The 18,420-nt window shown below is 43.1% G+C and overlaps 1 protein-coding gene across 2 annotated transcripts in view; it reads right to left on the reverse strand.

Moving 5' to 3' along the window:
• PLCH2 (phospholipase C eta 2) overlaps nt 1-18,420 on the reverse strand; it is a 124,291-nt gene that overhangs the window by 33,030 nt on the left and 72,841 nt on the right. The window contains exons 10-11 of one of the 2 annotated variants that reach the window (XM_056795979.1): nt 13,991-14,149; nt 13,830-13,871 (exon numbers count right to left, since the gene is read on the reverse strand). In XM_056795979.1, coding sequence (XP_056651957.1) covers nt 13,830-13,871; nt 13,991-14,149 — 201 coding nt within the window. The remainder of the gene's footprint in view (nt 1-13,829; nt 13,872-13,990; nt 14,150-18,420) is intronic. The other variant, XM_056795978.1, reaches the window with a different exon arrangement.

Genomic DNA, 18,420 nt, shown 5'->3' on the forward strand with positions numbered 1-18,420 from the left:
GACGATTCCTCTACCTGTGTATGCATTCAGACACATCCATCCATTGGTATGTGGCATGGATGCATCCACTGACCCTTATTTCCATATCAGTGCACAAAGTCACTCATGCATCTCCCAAGTGCAGACATATACTGGAACATCAATCCATTGGCTTCTATTCACACCTCACATTTTCCTGCCTACACATGTGGCCATACCCACACAGACTGAGCTACTTCCCCAACCAGTTCCAGCATGCACACACATATACACTCACACAAACTCACACACATACGCTCTGTCTCTGTCTCTCTTTGTCTCTGTGTCTCTTTTGTCTCTATTTTTGTTTCTATATCTGTCTTTTCTCTAGCTCTGTTTCTGTTTGTATGTCTGTCTTTCTCTGTGTTTACTTCTCTTTCTCTTTCTTTGTCTCTGTTTCTTTCTGTTTCTGTCTCTCTTTGTCTCTGTCTGTCTCTTTCTTTGTCTCTCTCTGTTTCTGTGTGCCTCTCTCTGTCTCTTTCTTTCTGTCTCTCTGTGTCTCCCTTTGTTTCTGTTTCTCTCTCATGTCTTTGTCTCTGACTCTCCCTCTCCCTCCTCCCTCTCTCACTATTTTTTCTCTCTCCTCTCTTCTCTCTCTCTGTTTCCCCCTCTTTCATTACTCTCTCTGTCTCTCTTTCTCCCCTCTCTCTGTCTCTGTTTGTCTGTCTGTCCCCCTCTCTCTCTTCTACCTTTCCTTTCTCTCTCCCACTCTCTCTCCTCTCTCTCAATCTCTTGCTCTCTTCTCTCTCTCCTTTCTTCAATCTTCCCTTTCTCTCTCTCTCCCTTTCTCTCTCTCTCTGTCTCCCTCTCTCTTTGCCTCTCTCTCTCTGTCTCTGCTTCTCTCTCACTACTCTCTGTCTGTCTGTCTCTCCCTCTCTCTCTGCCTCTCTCTCCCGCCCCCCCCCCCATCTCTCTCTGATATCTTGCAAAACAACAACAATTCTACCTAGGCACAGCTTCTCATCAGAGAGGTCTTTGCTCTTGTCCAGCAGGAGCCATGGCTGTTTTCTTTTCCCTTTTCTGGGCAGCTAGGTGGCGCCATAGTGCACAGAGTGCTGGCCCTGGGGTCAGCAAGATTCATCTTCAAGAGTTCAAATCTATACGCAGACTCTTACTAGCTGTGAGACTTTGGGCAAGTCACTTCATCCTGTTTGTCTCAGTTTTCTCATCTATCAAATGAGTTGGAGAAGGGAATGGCAACCACTTTAGTATCTTTGCCAAGAAAACCCCAAATGGGACCCAAAGAGTTGGACATGACTAAAACAACAGAACAACGTCATCACATGCCTGGGATGGGCTTCCTCTGCTTATTTCCACCTAGGGGTGTGCTGGAGCCTGCTTGATCAGGATTATTAAATTTTCAGTGTGATCATTTATGCCTTGTAAACTGGCAAGGGCTACAAAACAAGGCTTGATTTATTGTTTGGCTGATTGTCTTGGATTAGGAAAGTGAGGGAGAAAATGTTCCTAATGAAGGTTAAACTTTAAGCTGTGTTGTGGGCACAATGGTTTTCCTTGAGAACGGGCTGTTAAACATTTACTAGAACACTCCTGCTTCCTCCTCTTAAAATCCTTCATTTCCTTCAAGACTCAGTTCAAATTCTATCTCCTGTAGGACACCTTTCCCAATATGAAGCAATACATAGGGGCAGCTAGGTAAGTGCAGTGGACAAAGCACAGGAAGACCTGAATTCAAGTCCAGCCTCTGATGCTTACTGTGTGACCCTGGGCATGTCACCTAACCCTGTCTACTTCAGTCTCCTCATTTGGAAAATAGAGATAATAACAACAGCTACCTCCCAGGGTTGTTGTGAGGCTCAAATGAGATCATAATTGAAAAGCATTTAGCACAGTGCTTGGCACATACAAATGCTATATAAATGATAAATGCTATATAATAATAGTTATTATCATTAAATACATGTAGCATAGGAGATCTGTTTTTGAGAGACTGTTTCTGTTTTTCTTTTGCCTCCTTAGGGCTTAGTATGGTGCTTGGCACCTAAGAAATCCTTAATAAAATAAATGTTTGTTGATTGACTGATAGGAAGTCTTACAAGTGGGTCTGATAGCCTGAGTCACATTATGAGTTTGACAATGAATCCTTCTCTCTCCCCTGTAATATGACGATAAAAGAAAAAATAACAATCACAGAATTGTTTGGGGAAGGAGTTATATGCTAGAAAAGACCTTTGAGCTCAGCTAATCTCATCTCATCTAACAGAGTTAACTACAGGATTTAGAGATTCTAAGGAAGTACCTTTGAGATCCAGCCAAGTCCCACCTGCTCTCTTGGCACAGCATTCAACTGAGGCACAGAGAGGTCAACTCACTCAGCCAAGGTCACAGAAATAGCAAGTAGCAGTGCCAGATTGGAACCCAAGCCCAGGATTCTTTCCCCTATTATGCAATGACATGCAGTTAGTTCCAGAGGCTAGAACCCATGTCTCTTGGGTTCTCCTATAGACTTAGAGCTGGAATGGACCTTAGTGTTCATTGAGTCCTGACCCTCTCTTTTCCTTTTCCTTTTCCTTTTCCTTTTCCTTTTCCTTTTCCTTTTCCTTTTCCTTTCCTTTCCTTTTCCTTTTCCTTTTCCTTTTCCTTTTCCTTTTCCTTTTCCTTTTCCTTTCCTTTCCTTTCCTTTCCTCTTCTTTTCTTTTCTTTTTTTCTTAATGAAATGAGGAAACAAATACGTGGGGGACTCGTCCTACTAATTATAAGAGTTGTTACAGAAGGTCCAACCGATGCAACCAGATCCAAGACCATCAGACTACTAAAACTGGGAAGGAAGACCTTGGAAATCTTCAAGTCGAACCCTCTCATTTTACAGATGACTTGACTGAGTCCCAGACAGGTCATATGATTTGCCACCAATATTTGTAAGTGAACCTAGAAGGGAACCTAGACCCTCGGACTTCAAATCCTGGAATCCTTCTCTTAGAATAGTCCAGAAAAAATGTAACTGGTAACATGGGCTACCTGCACCATCTTAAAAAGCAGACCTCCAGACTATTCCTTCCTCTCAAAGCATCTGGGTGCTGAGAGTAACCTCAGTATCCATCTGATTGACCACCAGTGTGGACCTGGTGTCCTTCTGATCCAACCTGTATGGGACTGACCAAATCTTTGACAAGTGGTATCTACGTTCAATTCAATTTAATAAACATCTATTAAGGGTGCTGCTAGCTGGTCCAGTAGATAGAGTTCTGGGCCTGGAGTCAGGAGGTCTTGATTTCAAATCCAAATTCAGATATTCACTAGCTTTGTGACCCAGGTCCAGTCACTCAGTCCTTTTAGTCTCAGTTTCCTTATCTGTAAAATGATCTAGAGAAGGAAGTGGCCAACCACCCTAGGATCTTGGCCAAGAAAACTCCAAATAGGGTCACAAAGAGTAGGACACAACTTAAAAAAAACAACTGAACAATAAGTCTAGAGCCCAATACTCTGCCAAGTGCAAAGAAAGACAAAAGCACAGATTAGACAAAGGCAACATACAAGGAAGTAGGTACAAACAACTTATAGCATGGAGAGGTTGCAGAATTTGAGGAAAGGCACTAGAATTAAAGGAAGACCAGGGGGACAGTTGGGTGACTCAGTAGATAGAGAGCAAGGTGTGGAGTTGGGAGGTCCTTGGCTCAAATTTAGCCTCAGGCATTTCCTCAGTGTAGGACCCTGGACAAGTCACTTAACCCCCATTGCCCAATACTTACCCTTCTCTTTTGGAATTATTTCTAAGACAGAAAGAAAGGAATAGAAACAACAACAGCAAACCACCACATCTTTTGCATGCCTGCTATATGCTAAGTGCTAAAGACACAAGGACAAAAATGGTGGAACCATCCTGCCCACAAGGAACTGAGGGGATAACCTGGACATGGATAAGGTCATACAGAGTAATTTCAGGGGGTCCTGAAGTACTGATTATTTTAGAGGAAAACAGTTAAGTAGAGGCTTTGTTCAGGAGATAGATAGAACCTTTAAGGGAGCTAGGATTCAGAGACGATGGAACATATGCTTAGAAGAAAGAATAGACAATATAGGGTCATGGAGGTGCCAGATGGTGCATCAAGTTTGGGGAAGAGCAAGGACCACTTGGGGTTGGAACCTAGAATATGTGTTGGAGTAAGGTGAGGAGGAAGCCCATTCCACTCTGGGTTCACTAGCATCCATCACTCTGTATTCTGCCTTCTGGGGCCATGGAGAACAAGGCTGATCCCTCTTCTGTTTAATAACCTTTCCTTCATTCAGAGATCACTCTCATTTCCCTCCTCTATTTCACAGGCACCACACATGCCCTTCCTCCACCTTCCACCTCCTTTCCCCCACATAAACACTCAAGTACACTCACCTACATCTGGTGTTTGATCCCAGTGATTACTGGGAAGTGCCAATTTAATGGGAGCTCAGTTGTTGGTGGAGCAGCCAGGGGAAAGGAGGGGTAAAGGAAAGGAGCGAGTTGCCATCTCTTGGGTTTACTTAAAAGGAAAAGGTAGACTATATTTACTCGGAGGCCTGAAATATTTATTTTCTGTTCTCCACACTCATTGTTCAGTGACAGATACATTTAAGGCTTTAGGAAAGTGTTGATGAGATGCCCATACAGCTCAGGATGCAGAAAAATCTTTAGAGTTCTATGAATGTAGGCATGGAGAACTCTGCCATTTACTAACTTGGGACTGCAAGCAAGGGGCAGAGTACCTGAATGATCTGAATTTGTGAGTGTAGAGAGACTCTAAGGGAAAAAGAAGGGATGATGTCAATGATGGACATTTAGATATAATGTTTATTTTTGAACCCTCACATTCCTTCATAGAATCAATACTGTATATTGGTTCCAAGGTAGAAAAATGGTAAGGCCAATGGGGGATGAGTGACTTGCCCAGAGTCATACAGCTAGGAACTGTCTGAGGCCAAATTTGAATCCAGGACCTCCTATCTCTAGGCCTGACTCTCTGTAATCTGAGCCAACTAGCTTCCTCCTGGATTTGATGTTTTAAGGTCATTCAATTTGGGCTGCATGATAACCCCATTAGGATTTTATTTTGGTTTTGCTTTACAGTCTAAATCTGTGCTTTCATCCATGTGTGGAAAACTCCCACCTTTGGTACATGCTGACAATCTCTTCAGTAATTTATCATCTTAGAGGATTTCCTGGAGGCATTGAAGGGATGACTGACTTGCCCAGGATCACACCACTGGCAAATATCTGAGGCAATATTCCAACCAAACTCAGCAAAGGAGTCTTGGACAGGCTAAGTGAATTGCCCAGGCTGACCCAGCTAGAAAGATGGGAATGAAACCCAGTTATATCTAGACTCCAAAAGCAGTAAGTACTGTGGCCATTGGTTTGCACATAGCTATTTGCTTGTTGTCTCTTCTATTAGATTGGGAGTTCCCCAAAAACAAAGGCTGCCCTTTGCCTCTCTTTGTACCCCAGAGCTTAGCACCATGGCTGGCATGAAATAATAGCTAAAGTTCTGCACATGAAGTCAGGAACTCATCTTTCTGAGTTCAAATCTGGCCTCAGACACTTCCTTCCTGAGTGACCATAGGCAAGTTTCCTCATCTGTAAAATGGATTGGAGAAGGAAATAGTAAACTCTAATGTTTTTGTCAAGAAAATCCCAAACGGGGTCTTGAAGAGTTGGACATGACTGAACAATAGGTATATAGACCATCAGACCTGGAGTTCAAATCCTGTCTCAGATATTTTATAACTGCATGACTCTGGGCAAGCCACTTATAATCTCTTTCTCAATTCTCAATTTCCTCATCTATAAAATGGGGATAATAATAATGAGATTTTACATACTCATTCAAACACAGAGTTCTTTGCATATTTTAAAACCCCATTAAAATACAATCTAAGAAGAAACTGAGGTTCAGGGAGGGGAAGTAATTTGCTGAAGATCACCCAACTAAGTGAAGAGCCAGGATTTCAAACTGTGAAAGCAACTAGATGTGGAAGTGCTTAGAGCTCTGGGCCTAGACTCAAGAAGATCTGAGTGCAAACCTGGTCTCAGAAACTAGGTGATGACCCTAGGCAAGTCACTTTAGCTCTGTCTCAAGTTCCTCAATTGAAAAATGGGAATAATAATTGCACCTACAATGAAGAGTTATAAGAATCAAATAAGGTAATATCCCTTCCTTCCTTCCTTCCTTCCTTCCTTCCTTCCTTCCTTCCTTCCTACCTTCCTTCCTTCCTTCCTTCCTTCCTTCCTTCCTTCCTTCCTTCCTTCCTTCCTTCCCGCCTTCCTTCCTTCCTTCCTTCCCGCCTTCCTTCCTGCCTTCCTTCCTTCTCTTTCTTTCTCTTGCCAGTTCTTCCTTCCTTTCTGCTCTCCTTTTCTCTATTCTTAGATTAGAGACTCTTTAGGAGGGTGAAGCCAGCACCTCAGAACTACCTTCCTGCCACCTGGCCCTGCCTATGCCCAGTTCTGAGGACAGAACAAGAGCATCCTTTGATCTTCCCCACTTCCAAGAGCTTCAGTGAGTACCAGTTGTGCACCATCCTTAATCTCAGGCCAGGAGGTGAAAGCTTACTGTCCCCTCCAAACTCTCCTGAAAGGAGAGAGAGCTGAATCTCAGGTCCCTGATAACTTGCAGGAGGCACCAATGTGGTAGAGATTTCACTCTCCCATGAGCAGGACCAGCAGCATGGTGTCATAGAAAAGACTTAGAATTTAGAGTCCATTGGGTCCGAGTGTTAATACAAGCCTATATCAGTGTGTTAAGTCATTTCTTCCTCTTTGGACCTCAGTTTCCTCTTCTGTAAAATAAGATTGGACTAGACATCAGAGATTTCTTTCAGCTCTCATAGGCTTCTTGCTGTAGAGCTAGAAGGAAGGTCAGAAGCCATCTAGTCCAACCCAATCATTTTATAGAAGCAGAATCTAAGGCCCAAGAAAGATCAATGACTTACTCAAGGTCGCACAGCTTGTAAGAGGTACAGGCAGGATTTGAACCCAGGTCCTCTGACTCCAGAGTCAGTCTTCTTTCTACTTTCTTCTGCCTCCCTAAGCAACATCCAGTCCATTCCTAGAAGACCAGGGAAAAAGTGAGGGGAAGGGAAGACTGAGTAAGAAGATTGGCCTGGAGAGGGCTGAAAGGCAATACCATTTCCCCCTCTGCTCTAGGGGAGCTTCTTGAAAAGGCCACAGAGCAGAAGCCAAACCTTTGAGGGCTCAACTGTGGCCAATAAATCAGCATTTCTCATGGCACCAGTCTCACAAGCCTCTGCCAGCGTCATGAAAGTGGAATAGAAACCTTTGTCACAGGCCAGAACAATGGAGCCATATGAAAGCCACTGAATTGTGGCCAATAGCCTGAGCCCCATTCATCAGCCCAGGCTGCCAGCTTCCCTCCATGCCAGGAGTCCAGCAGGAGGTGGGCAGGGCTATCTGTACTCGGGCATCAGCCTTGCCCAGAATTTATTTCCCAGGCTTTGAGGATGCAAGAGTGATGTCAACAGGGGAGAGATGAAACTAGTGGCTCTTTTCCTGTTTGTTTTGTACTAAAGGTGATGCATACTAGGGCAAATAATTAATGATGACAACAACGATAACAATACCGCAGTGATTTTCAATTTGGAATTATGCTGAGAAAATGACTGAAAGGTTTATGTTCTCTGGGCATGGGCACAGCCCCAAAGAGGTCACTGATAAAAAAGAGAGGCCTCAAGACACTCAAATTACTTAGAGGAGCTTTTTTTTTTTTTAATGGTAGCAAAGTCCTGGAAACAAAGCCAATGTCCATTGGCTAAGGAAATGATTAAATAGGTAGTGGAATCCTAAAGAGCTAAAAGAAATGACAAGCATAGAGCAGCTAGGTGGCTCAGGCCTGGAGATGGGAAGTCCTGGGTTCAAATTTGACTTCAGACAACTCCTAGCTGTGTAGATCCTAGGAAAGTCACTTAACCCCCCATTGCCTAGCTCTTACAGTTCTTCTGACTTAGGTCAATACTTAGTATTGAGTTTTATGATGGAAGGTAAGGGTTTTTGTTTTTTTTTTTAGCAATACTTATCTGCATCCTTTTAACAACAATATTTCCAGTCACACACACACACACACACACACAATCCAGTCTTTTATCTTGGTTGGAACATTCCAATCTAATACAATTCAATGTCTAACTAAGGGAAGAAATAACCGCAAGCCCCCTCCTGCTAACAAAGCATAGAATGTTCTTAACAGTTGGCAAAGCACCAGAAACTGGCCATGCATCTTGGCAAACCTACATTTGGAGATATAGGATGCGGGTTCAAACAAGAGCTCTGCTATAGGCCAAGCACTTCCTCTCTCTGGGCCTTAGTAAGTTTCTTCATCTGTCAGCTGAGGGGCTTGGTCTGGAGGACCTCGAAGGTCCCTTCCAGTCACAGTTACTGCCTACCACCCAATAAGCACTGTCCATCCACTCGTGTCAAGAACCATTTATGCCTGGCTGGCTCTTTGCTGAAGCCCATTCCTTGCTCCCTTGGCTTTTTCCTTAATTACCTGACATGATAGATTTTACCCCACATTTGGCCGCTCTCTTATATTATCCACTCCTGTGGTATTTAGAGATGTCAGCCAGAAGTAGCAGAGATGCTGCCATCTCCCTCCTCCAGTCTGCATTCTCCATAGGTTTCAGATTCGAAGCCTAGATTTCCAATAACAGGAGGTGTATGATTTGATTTTTTCCCTTCTCTGGGGACCAAAATTGCTTTTAAAGATCTCCCCCCCTTCTCTCTGTCTCTCTCTCTCTTCTGCCTCTCCCTTTCCCTCCTTCTCTCTCTCTCTCTCTGCCTCTCTTTGTCTCTTTTTCTTTGTCTTTGTTTTCAGTCTCTCTCTCTCTCTCTCTCTCTCTCTTTTTCTCTCTCTCTCTCTCTCTGCCTCTCTGTCTCTTTTTCTTTGTCTTTGTTTTCAGTCTCTCTCTCTTTCCTTCTCTCTCTCTCTCTCTCTGCCTCTCATTGTCTCTTTGCCCTCTCTGTCTCTTCTTTGTCTTTGTTTTCAATCTCTCTCCCTTTCCTTCTCTCTCTCTCTCTCTCTCTCTCTCTCTCTCTCTCTCTCTCTCTCTCTCTCTCTCTCTCTCTCTCTCTCTCTCTCTCTCTCTCATTGTCTCTTTCTCCTCTCTGTCTCTTCTTTGTCTATCTTTGTTTTCAATCTCTCTCCCTTTCCTTGTCTCTGTCTCCTCACTGTCTCTGTGTCTCTCTCTGATTCTCTCTGTTGCTGTGTCTCCCACTGGTCCCTCTTTTCTCCCTCATTTATTGATGAGCACTCAGCCTAGAAAAAAGGGCTGCTGCAAGTGATATTGATGGCTTATTAGAAAAGCCCTCGGGTCCTGCATGCTTCACTACCCTTTAAGCATCGCTTACAACTTAGAAGTTACTGAGACCCTGACACGCCTATAAATATTTGTCATAATTAAAGGAGGAAAATCCCCGAATGCTGCTGTAGGACAGTGTTCCTTGCCCAGCTGACTGCAGAGCCCAAGCTGGGACTAATCACGATGATGGGAAAAACCTGCCCCCTCCCCTCCTTTCCACTGGTTTCTCAGGGGATGTTGCCATGAACTTCCACTCCATGCCCTTTTCAAAGGCAAATACCACCCACAACATACATCAGAAATGCTTAGTGTCGTAATCTTGGAGGGACCAGGGAAGCAAAGGGCTGGGACTTCAACCTCAATTGTGAGTAATTACAGGAGGACCATCTTGGATGGAAAGCTGACTGATGGTATCTGATAAATTTGCCCATATGGAGATTCTTAGAATCAAGGAATTAGAGCAAGGAGGGAAGTCAAATCATACATCAGAGTGTTAGAACTAGAAGGGGCCATAAAGACCATTTAATCTGACTTCCTTAGTTTACAGATGGGTAAACTGAGGCATGGAAACTGCCCAAGGATCACCCAGTCAATATGTGCCTCAACCAGGATTTAACCTCTGATTCTGAGGCTAGCCTCTACTTGTGGACACCCCCTTATTTTACAGCTGGGAAACTGAGGCCCAGGGAGATTTAGTAATTTGCCTAAAGTCGTAAGGTAAGAATAAGATCATAAGATCATTGCTTTATAGTTGGAAGGGATCTTAGAATGAGTTTAGTCCAAATCCTTGATTTTACAGATAAGGAAATTGAGGCCCAGGGGTTTAGGGATTTGCCTGACGACCCATGTAATAGTAATCAAAGGTGGGATTTGAATACAGCAGCCCTGGCTCCAGAGCTTCCCATTATACCACGTTAGCCCCTCCTAGATGTTACAGCCTTAGCCAACCTTAAAGCACTATATAAATGCTAAGCTAGGTTGGCACACTGGATGAAGTGCCGCATCTGGAGTCAGAAAGACTCCTTATTTTTTTAGTTCAAATCTAGCTTCAGACACTTATTAGCTGTGTGACCCTGGACAAGTCCCTGTTGGCCTCAGTTTCCTCATCTGTCAAATGAGATAGAGAAGGAAATGGTGAACCATTCCAGGATCTTTGCCAAGAAAACTCCAAATGGGGTCACAAAGAGTTGGACATGACTGAAAAATGTCTGAACAACAACCAATTTATTATTATAAATGATTATATGTTGTAACATCATCATTATTGTTGTTGTACCAGTTCATATCTCCGTGTTAGCCTGGCTAGACAAAGGGTTATTACACTGTGTACATAGTAGGCACTGGAAAGAAATTGGAAAGTGTAGCAAACTCCTTTCCACAATGGTGCAGGCTGGCTTGATCAGCACCTGTGTCCTATTCTTATCACCAGGTGTGAAGACCAACAGCTCCTGCAGTTCATCTGGGCTCCTCTCGCTCTTGGGCGCCATGATGGGGAATCGTCATTGGCCTCAAAAGCAGATGGGCCCTAACAACAAAAGGTGCTATTTCCCTCCACGCAGATGCCCGGGTATTAAAAATAAAAAGCCCCCAACCAACGAGCACCAGGGACAAACATGAGACACGCGCTGGGAGCAGCCTTTAAATAGCGTGTTTCTCAGAGTCCTCTTGGTGGCATCAGCTGTGCCGTGGCTCGGTGCCACGTGGGTGGAAACCAAAACAATCTATGACTCTAAAAATAATCGTGGCCTCGGTGGAGGGCACAGCCCTGGCATTGTTTGTGCCACACTTCTCAGGGGCTACCTCTGCCCCCTTCTTCTCTGGGCTCTCCATCTAGCACAGTGAGCCAGGTGTGTGCAGGTGGGGAGGTGTGGGGGTGTTGGGGGTCAGACACTCGCTCACCCAGATGGAAATCTGGCTGCTTGCTGGGAAGGAGTTGGCCCAGCAGGCTTCCTCCCCACCCGACCCAAGAAGAAGCCACCTCCACACACAGCCCTAGAAAGCTGCAACGTTTGCGTTCTAGAGAAGGAAGTTGGGTTGGAGAACTGGGAGGCAGCAGTTCTTGGGAGAGGTATGTGGAATGTGGAGGCAGAAGGGCTTGGACCCCTAACAAGCCCCTCTGCTCCTCTGAGCTTTAGCCCCCTCTTCCCAGCTCTCTCACATCCACTCTTCCAAAGAGCCACCCCAGGGGCAGCAGGACTTCCTTAGTCTCTGAGAGAGCAGCCCCATCTGATCCCCGCTAAACAGGCTTCACAAAACACAGGTCACGCCAGGCACGGACAGGGCTGCAGTGATATGGCCTCTCTCAGCCCCAGACCAGAATTCTGTCCTTGAACATCAAATGCCATTTAGGTTGGCCTTCGAAGACAAACCTCCAACTCCTTCTGCATTCTATTAAATGCCAGAATGGAGGTGTTTAAAAAAAAAGGGCAAGGAGGGAAGTAGAGGAGAAAGAATGAGAGGAGGAAGAAAGGAAGCAGTAATATCTGGAATTTATACAGCAACCCCAAAAGTCTTAGTGTAGTTTTAATTTTGAATAACTTTAGAAGTATAAATGCTGTAAGCTTTAACAAAATCTACAAGGTTAATTATTTAAAATATTTATATGGTTTCTTATTATATATTTATATATTTCTTATTAGTATTCAATAGAGCCACTATCTTTTGCTATATGCCATTCTAGTGAAATATAGCAATTTTAAAAACTAACCCTTACTTTCTGTCCTTGTGACTATTCTAAGGCACAAGGGCAAGGGTGAGGCAAATAGGATTAAGTGACTTACCCAAGGTCACACAGCTAGGAAGTGTCTGAGATCAAATTTGAACTCAGGTCCTCCCCATCTCCAGACCTGGCTCTCTAATCACTGTGCTACCTAGCTGCCCTTAGTAGCCATTTTATAGCAATCATTCTAGTCCATTTTAAAACATTGTGAAAATTTATCAGCTACTACTAAGTAACAAAAATGACTGCATTTGTAATCCTGGCCTTAGGATCCTCCAAAGAATGTGGGTTTATGCATACATGGCAGTTTGGACTTGACTCCACAAGAAAAAGTCCAACAGAGACAGATCTGGTGACTGACATGGCCAAACACGAGGAACTTTCTATCCCTCCATGGGATTGATGGTGTGTCATCTGGAAACATTGTATATGCAGTGCATGATGATATTGGTGTACATCTTATTAAAATGAAAATTTACTATTCAAAATGGACAAATCTAAATAGGTGTAAAAGAATTTTAAATAATCAAACTTTCAAGGAATTTTGTAGGTAAAGTTGTAGTCTTTACACTTCTGAAGTTATTCAAGCTTAAACTTGCACCAAGACTTTTGAGACACTATTTATCTATCTGTCTGTGTCTGTCCATCTGTCCCTCCATCTATCTATCCATCTGTGTCTGTCCATCTGTCTATCTATCATCTATCCATCTAGATATTGAAGTTATTCAAGCTTAAACTTGCACCAAGACTTTTGGGACTCTATCTATCTATCTATCTATCTATCTATCTATCTATCTATCTATCTATCTATCTATCTATCTATCTATCTAATCCAGCCATCCTTTTGTCTGTCTATCTGTATCTATTCTATCTATCTATCTATCTATCCATCCATCTATCTATCTATCTATCTATCTATCTATCTAATCCATCCATCCTTTTGTCTGTCTATCTGTATCTATTCTATCTATCTATCTATCTATCTATCTATCTATCTATCTATCTATCTATCTGTCTATCTAACTATATATCTATCTGTGTCTGTCTATCTATCTATCCATCTGTGTCTATCTATCTATCTACCTATCCATCTGTGTCTGTCTGTCTATCTATCTATCTATCTATCTATCTATCTATCTATCTATCTATCTATCTATCCTTCTATACATCCTTCCATCCATCTATCTATCTATCTATCTATCTATCTATCTATCTATCTATCTATCTATCTATCTATCTATCTATCTGTGTCTGTCTATCTATCTATCCATCTGTGTCTATCTATCTATCTACCTATCCATCTGTGTCTGTCTGTCTATCTATCCATCTGTGTCTATCTATCTATCTACCTATCCATCTGTGTCTGTCTGTCTGTCTATCTATCTATCTATCTATCTATCTATCTATCTATCTATCTATCCTTCTATACATCCTTCCATCCTTCCATCTATCTATCTATCTATCTATCTATCTATCTATCTATCTATCTATCTATCTATCTATCTATCCATCCATCCATCCACCCATCCGTCTGTTTGTCTATCTATCTATTATTTTAGTTTTTAGGATTTGCTAACATGAAATCATTTGGTCCCCCAAACAACCTAATGAGGTCATTATGACAAATATTATGATCTCCATTTTCCAAAGGGGAAAACTAAGACTCACTCAGAACAATGAACAGTCTTTCGCACAACTAGTTATTGGATTCCAGATGTGTCCTAAGTACAGACCTCTTTTTACTGTTCCAGAAAGAATCTCAAGTCGAAAAAAAGGAGAAGGTGAGACTTACCATAGTTTTGTCTGTGACTGAGGTGCCCAGAGAGGCGAATTTCTGCAAAGAGAAGAGTGAAGAGACCAGAGTTGGGTTTAGAAAGGGCCCCAAAGGTAGAAACAAGGAGCAAGAAAAGGGAGAAGGATGCAAGGAGGTTTACTGGACAACAAAAGGCTCACCTTCTTGCCTTCAGCCTTTTGGCCGAGTTTCCCCGAGGAAGGCAGTGTGGAGACAGTAAAGTTATTGGGATCTTCACAATCTCGGATTTTGGATTCCTTTATCAGTGAGTCTAGTTTCTTCTTGGCAATGTTTTCCACTCGTTTCCGATTGGTGGAAGCCTGGTAAGAGCAGAATCCTCAGGTGAGAATCTTAGTTATCTAACCCATCAATTGAACAAGCAACCATGCACAGAGAATAGAATGAAAGCTGAGAATATCATTTTGTTAGTTTTTCTTTGTCCCCTCAGCCTAGCACAGTGCCTGGTACACAGTAGGTGCTTAATAAATACGATTTGTTTATTTGAATACCTGTAAATTCCTCCAATAGAAAGACAATTTCCCTGAAGGGCAGCAATATGTCATTTCTGGTTTTGTGTTCTCCATGTCCAATATAATGGCTGGCACATAGTAGGTGCTTAATAAATACTGATTGTTTACTTGAATACCTGTAAAGTCCCCCAACAGAAATAGTCTCCCTGAAGGGCAACAATATTTAATTTCTAGTTTTGTGTTCTCCATGTCCAGTACAATGTCTGACACCTAGTAGATGTTTCATAAATGCTTGTCTAATAAAGTTGAATTGGCCGGATACAAGAGATATGATGCTGAAGTCAAGAATCAGCCACCAACTGAATAGTCAATAGCTTGATCTACCCCAATAGGGAAAGATTAGAGCCACCAAATATTCGCCTCTTGGGAGGACTGGAAATTATCTAGTATGACCAGCATCCATCACTCAGAATTAGAAGGGACCCCTGAGAACATGTGGTTCAGCCGATAGTCTGCTTAGACCAGGACCCTTCCCCAAAGGGAAGAAGGTGGAGGATTAGACAAACAACAGCCCATGAGGACAACTTCTGATGTGCAAGGAATTCTACTCGCCCCTGTGTTTAACTTTATCTAACCTAGTAATCATTGGTGTACTCAAAGGTGCATTTGTCTGTCCTGTATCGGTACATTTGTAAAAGTGTAATTTCCCTCCTTTAATAAAAAAACAACACAGGGGCAGCTAGGTATCACAGGCCTGGAGGAGGGAAGACCTGAGTTCAAATTTGAGACACTTCTTAGCTGGGTGACCCTGGGCAAGTCACTTAACCCTCATTGCCTAGCCCTTACCTCTCTTCTGTCTTGCAACTGATACTTGATATTGATTCTAAGATAGAAGGTAAGGGTTTAAAATGTGTGTATATATTATATATATATGTATATGCATATATACATATACATATATATATATATATATATATATAATATGTGTATGTGCGTATCATGACACAGATTCGATTTCCCCTGGGCTATTCCAGATGGATCTATACATCCAGGCTAGGTGCAGACAATTTCCTGGGTTACAGTTACAGGTATGACTTCATCTCCTAGAAACAGACCAAAACTGAGACCCAAAGATGGGGAGCCAACATATGTCTCCTTGTATCCTTTTGGATGAGTGGGCATTCCACTGATGCTTAGTAGCTTATTTATAAATCCTATAGTTATATAGCAGGGGGGAAGAGGGAGGAAGTGGCAGGGATACTGTGATTCTGTTCTTGGAGGCTAACAGATTACTTCTTCATCCTCCCAGAGTCAACTATGTAACACAGTCAATGGAGCTCTGAGACTGAAGTCAGGGAGTTCAAATCCAGCCTCAGACACCATTGTATCACCCTGAACAAGTCACTTAATAATCCTCCTCCTCAGTTTCCTCATTTGTAAGATTGGGATAATAATAGCACCTAATGCCTTAGGTTGTTTTGACGATAAAATGAAATAATACTGGTAAAATGCTTTGCAAACTTGAAAGTGTTATATAAACACAAGTTATATTTTTTTTTATTAGAATGGATATATCAGGACAGCTAAGTGGCTCAGTGGGTTCAAATCTGACCTCAGACACTTCCTAGCTGTGTGACCCTGGGCAAGGCACTTAACCCCCACTGCCCAGCCCTGACCATTCTTCTATCTTAGAATCAGGACTTAGTATAAATTCTAAGACAGAAGATAAGAGTTTTTTTTTTTTAAAGAACAGATCTATCAAATAGGACATGATGATCTTTGACCTATTGATTGAAATGAGAGCCAGTTGCCTCCTCCTGGAGGTTCTCCAGCTTCTTAAACTATGGCTCCCACAAATAACCAGAGGTGATCTGACCAGGCAGAGGATGATAGATTTCGAGCCCCCATTTGGGTCTGGAGCTCCAGCTTCTGATCGGCAGGAAGGGATACTGAGGTCTGTTCTCTCTTGGAACAAACCATCCAGGATGGGTTTAAGGAAACGAGTTAAGTCATCCTCAGGCAGTTTGGTTTTTAATTTTGAGAAATTCACACTAACCCAATTCAGAATACTCCCCGCCAGCTCTCCAACAACTGGGAGGAGGAGGCCCATTCCCAGGGAGTTTTCCCCTATAATTGTCATCCCATTTTATCGACCCTCAGGGGATAATAAAATCCACAGTGACTCAGAGCGGAGCTGTAAGACTTTAATCACAGAGCACTGTACTACTTCGGAAATAGCCAAACAATTTGTTTTCCCCATTGCCTGCGAAGGTTTAAGCAGGCATTCTCCCCTCAGAACCATAAAGAAAACTCCTGACTTCTCAATCTCTTTCATAAAGCTGTCTGGCCCCATCCAGGCCACCTAGAAGTGATGGAGAGAGACCCCACTGAAGAACCAAGCGGAGGGAAGGAAAGTCGGGACACCAGTGCCCTACAGATGCTTTATTGCGTGTAATAATCACCGGCGATGAAAGGTGGGCAGCAGGCTGGACTCCCTGCTCTTAAGACAGCTGTTTCTTTCTGGCTGATCTACTTTTTATCTTGTTAACTCTTACAGTCTCTTTGAGGAGAGAGTTTGACAGGATCTCTTCCCAGAATCGGGAAAGGAGCGCTTGGTCCAAAGGCTCCAACTACAGAGTGATGACCCCACACTGCAGCCCTAGAGAAGAAAGGTCCAGGGAGGGACCGGATCACTGTTTTCTGTTGGCCTCTTTCTCCTCTCTAATCCATCCTCCACACAGCTGCCAAAGGGATATTCTGAAAGTCCATGTTGCTTCTGTACTCATAAATCCCAGCAGCCCCCTGTCACTTCCAGGATCAAAGATAAATAAATTCCTCTATTTGTCAGTTAAAACTCTTCACAACGTGGCTCCAACCTACATCCCCAGCCTTATGAATCCCGACTTCCCTTCATGGACAGGTGGGTGTCACAGTGATTAGAGTCAGGAATACCCAAGTTCAAATCCTACCTGAGAAACTTATTAGCTATGGGCTCCTGGGCTAATCCCTTGATTTCATTCAGCTTCAGTTTCCTCATTGGCAAAACCTAATACAATGCCTGGTTCATTGAATGCTCTTAACAAATGCTTGTTGATGATTTGATTCAAGCATTGAAAGAACTGACACATGGAGAAAGGCTTTGATAGATCCTAGTAGGCCCAGGAGGCTGGAATCAGGGGTAAGGGTAGTGGGAAAAAGTTGTAAAGAGAAGGATTTAGGCTTGAAGTCAGGAGGAGCTGCCCTAAAGAAGGCAAGAAGGAGAAAGAGGAAGGAAGGAGTGAAGGAAGGAAGGGGGAGGGAAGGAAAAAAAGGAGGGAAGGGAAGAAAGGAGGGAGGGAAATAGGAACAAATAGGGAGGAATGAAGGGAAGAAGTAAAAGAGGAAGGAAGGAGGGAAGGAAGAAAAGAAGAAAGGAATGAGGAAATGAGGGAGAGGAAGGAAGGTAGGTAGGGAGGAAGGAGGGAAGGAAGGAAGGGAGGCAGGGAGGGGAGAAGGAAGAAAGGAAAGAGAGAAGGAAGGAAGGGAGGGAGGGAGGGAGAGAAAAAGGAAGGAAGGGAGAGAGAGAGGAGGGAGGGAAAAAAGAAGGGAGTTTGGGAAGGGGGCAGTAGTCTTCCTATTCCCAAGGTATGGCAAAAATATTACTTGACCTAAAGTCCTAGATCCAGGGTCCAAATCCCAGGTCTGCCAGTTAGCAATAGGACCCCAGGCAAGTCTCAGAATGTAGCATGAAGTAGTCAATAAAGAATTAGATTTGAAATCAGGAAAACTTGAGTTTAAATGCTGTCTCAATTATTACTTGTTCAATTGTGTAATCCTGGATAAGTCACTTAATATTTCTCAGCCTCAGTTTCTACATTGGTACAGTGAAGGAATGTACTCATCCTGAAGCCACCAAAGTCCCTTCCATGACTATGTTATTGCTCTTACACCTCAAAAACCAATAAACATTCTTATTAAGCATCTACTCCCTTCTGGGCACTGGGTATAAGAAGAAGAGTCCCTGTCCTCTAGGAGCTTACATGCTAATAACCCTGACCTAGACTGAGCAAACACTTTATCCTGCGAGAATCTCATTGGGCAAGTTAGTCTCTAAAGTATAGTCCATTCCAGGGGCAGGGAAG

The sequence above is a fragment of the Monodelphis domestica genome, chromosome 4, assembly GCF_027887165.1.
Source record: "Monodelphis domestica isolate mMonDom1 chromosome 4, mMonDom1.pri, whole genome shotgun sequence".
NCBI lineage: Eukaryota > Metazoa > Chordata > Mammalia > Didelphimorphia > Didelphidae > Monodelphis > Monodelphis domestica.